At 45.5% G+C, this 12,174-nt stretch overlaps 1 protein-coding gene across 1 annotated transcript in view; it reads left to right on the top strand.

Moving 5' to 3' along the window:
• Positions 1-12,174, top strand: part of LOC137301577 (integrin alpha-11-like) — a 104,449-nt gene that overhangs the window by 38,168 nt on the left and 54,107 nt on the right. The window contains exons 11-13 of the mRNA XM_067971131.1: positions 7,619-7,763; positions 9,439-9,587; positions 11,587-11,727. Of these exons, the coding sequence (XP_067827232.1) occupies positions 7,619-7,763; positions 9,439-9,587; positions 11,587-11,727 (435 nt within the window). The remainder of the gene's footprint in view (positions 1-7,618; positions 7,764-9,438; positions 9,588-11,586; positions 11,728-12,174) is intronic.

Below are 12,174 nucleotides of genomic sequence, written 5' to 3'. Positions count from 1 at the left end.
TCACTCGCTGTAAATCAGACAAAGAAACATTAATAGTCTCATTTTTATTTGTGTAAATTTTGTGGTGAAACCTTGGAGGATAAATTGGTCCCCGTATCACTTTATTTTTGGGTGAAAAATTACCATTAAGTGGGGGCTAAATTTCGGGGCACGACCTCTCACTCCCGATCTCCTCCCATGTTGTGTTAGCCACCAAACTGGAGTCGGAGACGTCCAAGTGTCCAGGGTGCCTGTCTGAAACAGGTTTTAGACGCCTTGAATATGTTAATCAGGGGCCCGGCAAATGTTTTAGAAGAAGAGAAAGAACTTGCATTAATATAGCGCCTTTCACGACCTCAGGACGTCCCAAAGCACTTTGCAGCAAATGAAGTGCTTTTGAAGTGTAGTCACCATTGTAATGTAGGAAACGCGGCAGCCAATTTGTGCACAGCAAGATCCCACAAACAGCAATGTGATGATGACCAGATAATCTGTTTGGGGATGTTGGTTGAGGGATAAATATTGGCCCAGGAAGCTGGGGAGAATTCCCCTGCTCTTCTTCGAAATAGTGCCATGGGATCTTTTACATCCGACTGATAGGGCAGACGGGGCCTCGGTTTAACGTCTCATCCGAAAGTCGGTTCCTCCGACAGTGCAGCGCTCCCTCGCATTAGGATCCCTCTCCAAATTCTGCTTAAATTGGGTGGAACTTGCCCTGCATATTCCGGGTCTATGGCGGCCTAAACCAGCGGCGGCCACTGGCGAAAAGGTAAGTTAATGTTTTTATACATACATTTACGCGGAGCCAGTAGGAGCAGTAGTCCTGTTTCTGGCTCCACAACAATACTGCAGGCACTGCTCCAGGCTGACCTCACCAATTCGGCACAGAATGAGCCCGTGCCACATTGGACCCTTCGGCTCCCGTTTTCACCTGAAAAACAACTGCTGCCTGATCCAATTTGTAGGCTACCATTTGTTAGAGGAGATACTGTTAAACTGCTGTGAGGGAAGAGGCATGAGGTGTTACGGTGGGTCAGAAACAGGCCTTTCACCTCCGTGACCTGGGCTCAGTCAAAAGTCCAGGCGGAACAAACGTCTCCTGGCTGTAAACACAGAGGTGACACTAATTCAGCACTAATTAGCATTAAATTGGGACTCTTACTCGGTGAGGCTCAAAGATGACTAGAGTAGGAAATGGAAACATGTCACATGGGTGCAGTAAGGGGTGCTATTCTGAGAGGTGGGTTAATGCACACTGTTGTGCCTTAACTCTGCGACTAATTTTGCTACATCTGACCTAGGGCGGCCTGATGATTATGCTAGCTGCTTGAAAATGGAAAGTGGTCCATTCCACTACAGCATCCCTCACCTTCATGAGTACAAAATTCACTAGGGATGTGCTTTTATCCCAGTTCCGAAGAAATAGATTAAGCGGCTGATATTTTTTTAATAGAATTTTTTTACATAGATATTACAATACAGAAATAGCTCTTTCAACCTAACCAATCTGTGTTGTTTATCCTCTGCACGAGCCATTGTCCCAATCCCACATGCCCATCTATATCCTTTTTGCACAAGCATTGCACGTTACCAGTACAAATTAAATCACTTGTGCCAAAAAGACACAAAAACACCATAACCCCCATGACCTTGAAATGACATCATTGGATCAGAGCGTAGAAGCAGCTTAAAGCCTTCGTACTCCAGTATCCCACAGTGTTCTTTAAAGACCATTGATAATCTAAACTGAGTCACGAGGGAAGGCCACAGCCTTCAAAGAGAATGAAAAATAGGTGTTTTGTTTTCCTGTTCCGAAGACAACATGCTAATTTTATAGTCGAAGAGAACTGTTTGGACGATGTGTTAGGTCAATTGGGGCCAAGACGTTGAGACAAGTAGAGCTGGCGTCCAATAACTAAAGGGCCGTTCTCCAAACCTTAGCTCCACTCCAGTGTTTGGCTGCCTTGCGATATCCATCTGCCATTCATCATCTTCTCCAAAATATACACGTGTTCTCTGCATTCTTACTTACTTACCCTTCAGACCATTTAACCATCTCACCATGACTGAAGCAATGGGGCATTCAGTATTAAATCGTACTTTCTGGCTTTCTAGCGGACAACCAGACAGTAATCATTGGAAAAATAAAAACGTAAAACTGCAATAGCTGGAAATCTGAAATAAAAACAGAAAGTACTGGAAAGAGACAGTAGATAGTTCAACATCTGGGAGGAGAGAAGACAGATTAAAAGAAAGAAAGAACTTGCATTTATATAACCACTTTCACAACCTCAGGACATCCCTAGGAGCTTTACAGCCAATTAAGTGCTTTTGAAATGTTGGAAACACAGCAGCAAATTTGCACACAGCAAGGTCCCACAAACAGCAATGTGATAATGACCAGATAATCTGTTTTAGTGATGTTGGTTGAGGGTTAAATATCTGCCTAGGAAACTGGGGAGAACTCCCCTGCTGTTTTTTAAATAGTGCCATGGGATCTTTTACATCCACCCAAGAGGGTGGATGGGGCCTGGGTTTAATATCTCATCCGAAAGACAACACCTCCGACAGTGTAGCTCTCCCTCAGTACTACACTGGAGTGACACCCTAGATTTTGTATCTGAGGTGGGATCTGAACACACAACCTTCTGACATCAGAGGCAAGAGTGCTACCCACTGAGCCACGGCTGACACTCCAATTCTGATGCTCTGAGCGTGCCCCTGTTCATCAAAACCTTGATGTGGATCTGTTCTTCTCTTCTCACAACTGCTTGTCCCATTGTGTTTTTGTTTGCATTATTTGTTTTAACTTCATATCTGCTGCATTTGACGCAGAGGGCCAAATTGGAAAACCTCTTCGCTCCCTGGGAACGCACAGCAGGTGCCCGCATCACGCCGGTCTCATTTAAATGAGGCCCAAGGCCCAATATCGAGTGTGCCTCGGGCCTACCGTTTTGGCACAGTGATCATTCCCTATGGCAGGCCGGCACAAACCAATTTCTAGGCCCATGATATTTCAGGTGGTGTGTACCGTTCATCCGACACCTGATAAAGGATTCACACTCAAAATTTCATCATCAGTCTGACTTGACCTACTGTGTATTTCTGGCATTTTCTGCTTTTAGTTCTTTAGTCATTGGAGTTGGCTGGAGAGAAGTATTGACTCATATTCAAGCTGTTGGCTTAATCATTGTTGATGGATGGTGCCCAAAGCAATACATCCTCATCAACTCAGATAGACAGATATTTGGAAAACAAACCTCTCTGACAATTAAAAGATGTTATGGTTTTTCTAGTGTTCTACTGGTAGACCATTGTACTTGAATCTTAGATGAGCCTTCTCTTCTTTGCCAGAGTTTCCAGGCTTCTCTCCCAGTCTGTTATTCTGCTGTAACCATTTACATCTCCTCTGGACCCATCTTTTGTTTCTATATTTGTCTCCTTATCACCTCCTTTTGCCTTGCACCATTATCACTCCTGCTGTCCACCTGATCACAGACTTTTCCCTTTTGTCCCTTTCCTGCCCTCGCCACCCCCTGCCCCCCCCCCCCCCCACCACTCCATTTTCCCTGGCCCTGCACTTACTTAAAAGCTGTTCGTCTCTAACATCTTTGAGTTCTGATGAAAGGTCATCGACCTGAAACGACGGCCCCGATATTTCCGGGGGAGGGTGGTGGTGAGGCCGAAAGCGGTCAAAGAACCCGCAAGGCCGGGGTCGCGGAGGTCCTGCCCATCTTAATGGTAGGACCTCATTAACATCTTGTAGAGCCGCTTCCCGCTCAACCACCGTCCAAACGGACAGCCTGGCTGGCAGGCGGGAGAATACACTACAGGCAGGACCCTCTCCTGCATGTCATGGGGTAGCGGGGGGGGGGGGGGTGGGGGTTATCGAGGCCATCGATAACTCTGTTTCTCTCTGCACAGATGCTGCCTGACCTGCTGAGTGTTTCTAGCATTTTCTGTTTTTATTATTGAATCCTAGACTGATTTTTAAATTCTCTTTGGCCAATTGCTGGCAGTTGTCCATGGTCCCTGCTAGATAAGATGGCTGTATGTAAGGAGTCTTACAACACCAGGTTATAGCTGTTGGACTATAACCTGGTGTTGTAAGACTCCTTACAATTGTCCACCCCAGTCCATCACCAGCATCTCCACATCATAGATAAGATGGCAGCAAGTTAGTGTGTTGCACCATCTTAATGGATGGCAAAGACTTGGCAGATCGCGTCATCCCTATTTCTTGGGTCACCTCATCTTCTCTTCTACTATTTTAGCCTTGCTTTTATCCTGCACCAACAACCTTGACCCTTCATTTAGGTTTCTCAATTTAAAAACAAAAGCCCCCTGGCCCACAGAAGCCCATCTCCAGTTGCCAGATCACAGAGATACTGACTGATCCAATCTCCCATTGGAAGGAGGGAGAATTGTGGGAAGAGGCCAATACACGAGAAAAGGGTGACATTTACTCGAAAGGACGTCATGGGCTATATTTTCCTTCTTTCGCTAATTTTGGCGGGGGGAAGAAAAGAGTAGGGCCCCAATTTTAACTTGGGGAGGGTTTTGCGCGGAGTGGCAGAGAGGCGAGTTGGAACGGGTGAGAAGTTGGTGGGAAGCGGTGGAAAATCGCACGACCCGAAGGCCAACTGTCCACACACGGTATGTGGTGGGATCAGCTTCCTGAGCCGTCTCGCCCTCGGTAACGGAGGCGGGGGGGGTGGGGGAAGTCCGCGACAGGGGATGCCTAAGCCCTCCTTGTGGCGCCCGGTTTATACTGTGGTCCTGGTGTTCAGTCTCTCTCTCTCAGATGCTGACCGACCTGCTGTGCATTCCCTCCTCCTCTCCTAACCTGACACGTAGCACGTAGCATGGCTCCTTTTGCAAGCCCTTTTATTCCCCTCCCCACTCTCCTTTACCTCCTCAGTTCCAGGATGCGGTGATTCCTGCTCCGATACAGACTCCTGCGGCCCTGCACAGCACTCCTTTTAAATAAAGAAATCAAGGATGAGTACAGATACAATTGAAGGATTCAAGCAGGAACCTGAATCCAGTCAGCTTTTAAAGACAAGTTTCCACTTGCCTCTGTCCAGTTCACAATGGTCACCTTCTGTTTTAGTAAATCTTGCTTAAAAAGTGTATTATACCATTTGACATAGTTGTTGAAAGTTTGTGGTGACCAGGCTGTATTTTTGGCCTCTTTTCTCAGCTCAAACACCAGGAAAGTGAAACCCTGTTAAAAAGGAACAACTCACTTTCCCAAGGAGAAAAAAAAATCTTTTGATCAGAATACTTAACAGGACTCATATCCTCAACATGCAGGTTGAGGGGGAAGAATTGTGACTTTGGCATTTTTCTCATACATGCAGGATGTCCTTTGAATCCAACTAACACTAAAAGATTCTTTCAACTTTTAAAATATGCGTCGCTATTTTAAAAGAAATATTATATGCAGCTCTCTGTGGAGCAGATGCCTAGAACTGGAAAAATGCACAGAATCAGAAATTTATTGATTTAATAGTGTTCTTGGAACAAACTCGGCAAAAGAAAAGTATATCATTCTTTCTGAATTTGCAACTGCAGGTTTTCAAAGGGAAATTGGATGCATTTTTTTAAACTTGGGCTTCAACAATTGACTTTGGATAAAGGTTCTTTGTCAGTTTGTTGGCATTACTATCCCAGGTCTCATTCAGACATTTCTGGGCTAGTTGCCATTCTCACTCTTTGGTGACTGGTCTCTACTCTTCTCTGTCGTCCAGCTAGGTGGGACTGCACTCACCTGGTTCCATTCTTACCAATCCAGTCGTAGCCAGAGAATAACCTGCAATGGCTCCTCTTCCCGGGTCCTGTACCGTTACCTCTGGAGTCCCCCAAGGATCTACCCTTAGCCCCCTCCTATTTCTTATCTACATGCTGCCCCTCTCCTTGGCCACTGTCTGAGGCTGAACCAGACTGTTCGCAACCTTGGTGTCCTATTTGACCCTGAGGTGAGCTTCCGACCACATATCCGCTCCATCACCAAGACCGCCTACTTCCACCTCCGTAATATCGCCCGTCTCCGCCCCTGCTGCTGAAACCCTCATCCATGCCTTTGTTACCTCTAGACTCGACTGTTCCAATGTTCCCCTGGCTGGCCTCCGATCTCCCACCCTCCATAAACTTGAGCTCATCCAAAACTCTGCTGCCCATATCCGAACTCACACCAAGTCCCATTCTCCCATCGTCCCTGTGCTCGCTGACCTACATTGGCTCCCGGTCTGGGAATGCCTCGATTTTAAAATTCCCATCCTTGTTTTCAAATCCCTCCATGGCCTCACCCCTCCCTATCTCTGTAACCTCCTCCAGCTCTACAACCCTCCAGGATCTCGGCGCTCCTCCAATTCTTGCCTCGCTGATTTTACTCCACTATTGGCAGCCGTGCCTTCAGCTGCCTAGGCCCTAAGCTCTGGAATTCCTTCCCTAAGCCTCACTGCTTCTCTACCTCTCTCTCCTCCTTTAAGACGCTCCTTAAAACCTACCTCTTCCTGTCCTAATATCTCCTTATGTGGCTCAGTGTCAAATTTTGTTTGATAATCGCTCCTGTGAAGCACCTTGGGGCGTTTTACTACGCTATATAAATGCAAGTTGTTGTTCTTGGTCACTACTCTCTGGTGACTGGTCTGTGCTTCAGAAGGTAGCTTCAGAACAGAAGGCTGTTTTATATCTTTTTATAATGGGAGATGGAATACCACAGTGATGGGCAGAAATGAAGATGGTTATGATTGTTAGTAGCTTGAATAGTTAGAGTAAAAACGATGATGCAACCCAAATCATATGAAGTAGTACGAACATACTGAAATATTTATGAATAAACGTCTACTCTAAAATGACACCAAATGATCTGGCAAAAAGCAAACTTTTCTAGGGGGAGGGAGAAAAAAGTCCACAAAACAGGTATCAGCACCCCCCCACACACCTGGAAATGTCTAAATTCCCACTGCCCACAGCCTGGTCCTAGTCCTGATCCTGGTCCTGGTTCTGATCCTGGTCCCAGTCCTGATCCTGGTCCCGGTCTTGGTCCTGGTTCTAATCCTGGTCCCGGTCCTGATCCTGGTCCACCTTACTGCCCATGACTTTTTCTTAATCCCAGTTCTCCTTGTCTTGCTATGTGAAATCAGCTTCGGGCTGCCCCAGACCAGTTTGTAGTGAGCGTGGGACGACAGCACAAAGCTGCCTCCAATTTTGTCGCTAATTAGCGATCGCACTCAGGACAGTTGGTGTGGGAAGCGGAAGACTGTTACACTGGTGCAGCAGGGGGTGTTCTTCTGAGATTGGGGTTGATGCACATTGTTGAAGTAATGTAGAAGGAGCTTTACTCCACATTTAACAATGCCATACCTGACCTGGGAATGTTTAAGAGTCAATGGAAAGTGATCCATTGCCCAGCATGTGCCTGGCACAGGCACAATGGGCCGAATGGCCTCCTCCTGTGCTGCACCCACTATGATACTATGATTAATCTTCCTGAGCACAAAAATAAGTGGGGGATAAATCCGAAACACAATGCTAGAATGATCGTAAACTTCAATCTTACTCTCTGGATATTCTCTATATATTATTGTCTCTTTTACTTATAATCTCAATTGTTCCCATCTCTAATTTGCAGGACGGGATACTTCTTGGAGCTGTGGGTGCCTATGATTGGACTGGTGCCGTCTTAAAACAAACCAGTCATGGCCGTGTGATCCCTCCCAAGGATGCCTACAAGGAGGAATTTCCAGAGGAGCTAAAGAATCATGGGGCCTATTTTGGTAAGAGAAGTCATTCACCTGCATAACAGTCGCTGCATTTCCGATGCAATTTGTTCTGCGAAGAACACTGAGGCCGTTTGTTACGATAACGTGCTCTATAAATGCAAGGAGTGTTATTAAAATACCCAGCGATACCAGAGCAGAGCAAGTCATTACCCATCAATGCCATTGGCCTGCTGCAGGAGAAATAGACCCTGTTGTAAAGGGGCAATGTCTCCCCTGTAAAGTTAGTTCTGAGCTAAGCCTTTGGCACCTTGGTTTTTACACACGAGATGCAATGAGGTCGCCTGCAATTAAGCCGTTTATGTCAGAGTTACACTCATGCTTTAATATAATGTTGCCGCACTATGTAATGATGAAGTTGAGCTCAGAGCTTCCATTCGTGGGAGGGAATGGGAAATGGTTTGGCCCATTAGAATTCCATATAAGGGAGGGAATGGGAAATGGTTTGGCCCATTAGAATTCCATATAAGGGAGGGAATGGGAAATGAGTTCATCCATCGTAATCCTGTACGAAGTGGATGGGAAATGGTTTTGTCCATTGGAATTCTGTGCTGTGACCAGCCTATCTTTATCTGGAATAAAAACTAAAAAATACTGGAGACATTCAGCGGGTCAGGCTGTATCTGTCGAGTGAGCACAAGTCAGCATTTCAGATCCAGAACCCTTCCTCAGAACCGTCTTTATCTGGTGTTGGCTGCAGGTTGTAATCTTCATGAATTCATTTCTCTTTATCTCCCTGTCTTTCAGTAGTTCGCTGTGGCATCTCATTTGTTTCCCTCGTTAGTTCAAAGTGTGCGATCGGGAGAATTGGTTCCTTGGCTGAAATCTGGATCCTTTACACACATTGCTGGCCCGTAACTGAGCAATGCTGCTTAGCCCACGAGGAGCAGGCACCAAGAAGTTGCAAATATGACTTTGTTGCTCCACAATTGTTAAATGTGGTTTCTTTCACTCAAGATTTATTTTGTTTCTATCATAACATTCCCTGTTAATTAGCAGAGTGTTGTTAAGTGTCTAATAGAGAAACAATGTTCCAAAACCTCAGTGATTTGGCTCAGTTGGAGCATCTTCAAAAATCTTTATAGTTCCATACTTTTAATTCAAAACATTTGATTTAAAGGGCAAGAGTAAAAAAGAAATAAAACTAGTTTTAAATATCAGCAGAAAGACCTGTTAAATGGAACATTTTCATGACCTCAGGACATCCCAAAGCGCTTTACAGCCAATGAAGTACTTTTGAAGTGTAGTCACTGTTGCAACATAGGAAACGTGGCAGCCAAGTTGCACATAACAAGGTCCCACAAACAGCAATGACATAATCACCAGATAATCTGTTTTAGTGATGTTGGTTGAGGGATAAATATTGGCCAGGACACTGGGGAGAACTCCCCTCCCCGTCTTCGAAATAGTGCCATGGGATCTTTTACGCCCACCTGAGAGGGCAGACGTGGCCTCGGTTTAATGTCTCCTCCGAAAGACGGTACCTCCGACAGTGCAGCACTCCCTCAGTACTGCACCGGAGAGTCAGCCTGGGTTTTGTGCTTAGGTCTCCTGGGCAGGACTTTGAACCCACAATCTGCCTGACTCAGAAGGCGAGAGTTGTACCACTGAGCCACGGCTGACAGAAGCTTTAGTACCTGTGAGATCCTAGTACGCTGCATTTGTCTTTCAGGTTATACCATTACTTCGGTGATGCCGAAATCAGGTAGAAGATGGTACGTGTCAGGTGCTCCCAGATTTAATCACACCGGAAAAGTCATTATATTCACAATGAAGAATAATGGAAGTGTCACCATTCAGCAGTCTCTGAAGGGACAGCAGGTTAGTGAGGCTACTGAATCCGTGCTTAGGGTGTTAAGAGGATGGATGTTCTTAGTTATAATAGGGTTCACAGCATTACAGGTAGACATGTGATGATAACTATTATTGACAATAATTAAACATACACTTAACAACAGCACTTACAAGTTTTTAACCTGGAGAATCCACACGTTAACAGTGAAATACTCGGCTGATCAGACCTCATCGAGTTTTCATTCTCTCGTCCAGCAACGCCTGCTTTGTATCATATTTTCCTCAATCCTGTTATGTTTTAGTATTACCTACTGTTCCTTTCATGTCCCCTGTCAATGACTTATACATCCTGATCGATCTGTCAATCAAATCTTTAGGAAGAAGTCAGTTACAGAACTATCACAGACATTCGAACACTCCTGTGCACCGGTTACTTTCCCCTCACCCTCGGCCGTAAACCTTTCGACAAGTGTCGCCTTGTAAGGTGACCTTTGCGTGCAGTCGTTTATGTATCAATACAAACCGCCCTCAACTTCCCAGACACCTAACCATCATGAAATTGTCACACTTCTCTTGTGTTGCTGTGAAGTTGAAAGACGAGTAACTTACAAGGCAACGTTGCGTCTACATGTCCACTCACATCTACAACCACTCGAGGTCTTGTGACAGGGTCCGTCCATATCAAAGGGATAATCAAACTGTTCCAATTGAAAAGTCACTAGACATAGTTAAATTAATATAAAGAGAAATCAATGCCAGTTCAATTTGATTAACCCTTTGCTAACAAGGGTATGTAACTATCCCATGTATTACTTAGGCATTGCCTTGCTGCACATGTGCAGGACAGATGTGGTTCACATGCGTGCAAGTCTATCCCCAATTACACTCCTACATCTGTTGTGTGCAGTTGCTATTGTTATAGGACAAGTGTTATGGGGTCATCAAAGTAAAAACCCTAAACCTCTCCTATTGCAGATGATGCAGCTCCCAGATTACCGGGGCATTTCTCCCAGTTCTGTTCGAAAGGGTTGAGAACCTTAAATTTAAAATTAATTTTAAAACGAGTTTGTATCTGACTGGTGAAGCTTGCCAGGAACCCACAGGATGAGATGAGTTACTGTTTGTGGGCTGTCTGGAAAAATGTAGCTATTTTAGAAATCTCTCCCATTTTTAATAGATGATCTCAAAAAAGAAATTTCACATAGGAATCTTTTTTGAGGAGATTAATTCAGTCGCTCTCAGTATCTTCTTGATTTGATTTTTCTCCTGTTTTCTAATCTTTTAAACCATTCAGCGTCCCATCAGTTCTCTGCACAGCTCAGGCGAAGGTCTGCTCAGATGTTTGACTAAATCAGTTTCATTACCCCTGCCTTCTCTCCATTCTCAGTCCACCTTATACTCTGACCCCTGCCCTCTCTCCATTCTCAGTCCACCTTATACTCTGACCCTTGCCCTCTCTCCATTCTCAGTCCACCTTATACTCTGACCCCTGCCCTCTCTCCATTCTCAGTCCACCTTATACTCTGACCCCTGCCCTCTCTCCATTCTCAGTCCAATCTGTACTCTGACCCCTGCCCTCTCTCCATTCACAGTCCACCCTGTACTCTGACCCCTGCCCTTTCATCTTTCTCAATCCTCCCTGTGCTATGACCCCTGCCCTCTCTCCATTTTCAGTCCACCCTGAACTCTGACCCTTGCCTCCTCTCAATTTTCAGTCCTTCCTGAACTCTGACCCCTGCCCTCTCTCCATTCTCAGTCCTGCCTGTGCTCTGACCCCTGCCCTCTCTCCATTCTCAGTCCTGCCTGTGCTCTGACCATGTGCACTGTCCATTCTCATAATTGTACCCAAAACTGGACACACTGCTGCATCTGGAGTCTAACCAATGCCTGGTGCAATTTTCTCCTCACCTCCTTCTTCAGTATCACAAAGGCTCCTAGAACAATGGCTATGCTTACATTGGCAAAACATTTAATAATAGATATTGCAAATCATGGAAGAATAATTTTCCTGCCACTTTTATTTCAGATTGGATCATACTTTGGAAGTGAAATAACTCCAGTGGATGTGGATATTGATGGAGTGACGGATGTCTTATTGGTCGGTGCCCCCATGTACTTCAGTGATGGCAAAGAGAAGGGTAAAGTCTACATCTATTCCCTCCACAAGGTAATTGTTAGAAAGCTTTATTTCTATGGCTGGGAATTTCCTGGCAACTGCTCCTGCTTCTACTCCGTCACCGTAACTCCACCTTTCCACTGCGCTTCCAGCAAATTTACAGCAACCGAACGGGAGCAGATCCCCAGGAAATTCCCGGCCTATGAGTTTTGAGCTCCCCAATTGCCTAGTGGGTATAAAGAGGCTGCTCAGTGTATTACCGAGCCACGCAGGCCAGAAGGTCTCGGGTTTGACCGCCACGTGTCCTGAGCTAGGACACAACAGTTGGTCTCAGTGCCCCAGGGCTAGTAAGACAGTGGGGGGGGGGTGGAAATCAGCCATGGTTTCCATTCGGATTATTATTCAATGACTCCTGCTCGAAAGTGCATGTGTATACCGGTTTGGCCCGACTGGCTTCTTGATATTAAAGTTGGTAATATTTTTAAAAATCATGACCTT

The sequence above is a fragment of the Heptranchias perlo genome, chromosome 34, assembly GCF_035084215.1.
Source record: "Heptranchias perlo isolate sHepPer1 chromosome 34, sHepPer1.hap1, whole genome shotgun sequence".
Classification (NCBI taxonomy): Eukaryota; Metazoa; Chordata; class Chondrichthyes; order Hexanchiformes; family Hexanchidae; genus Heptranchias; species Heptranchias perlo.
Note: the sequence above shows the minus strand (reverse complement) of the source record. Positions and strands in the feature narration are given on the sequence as shown.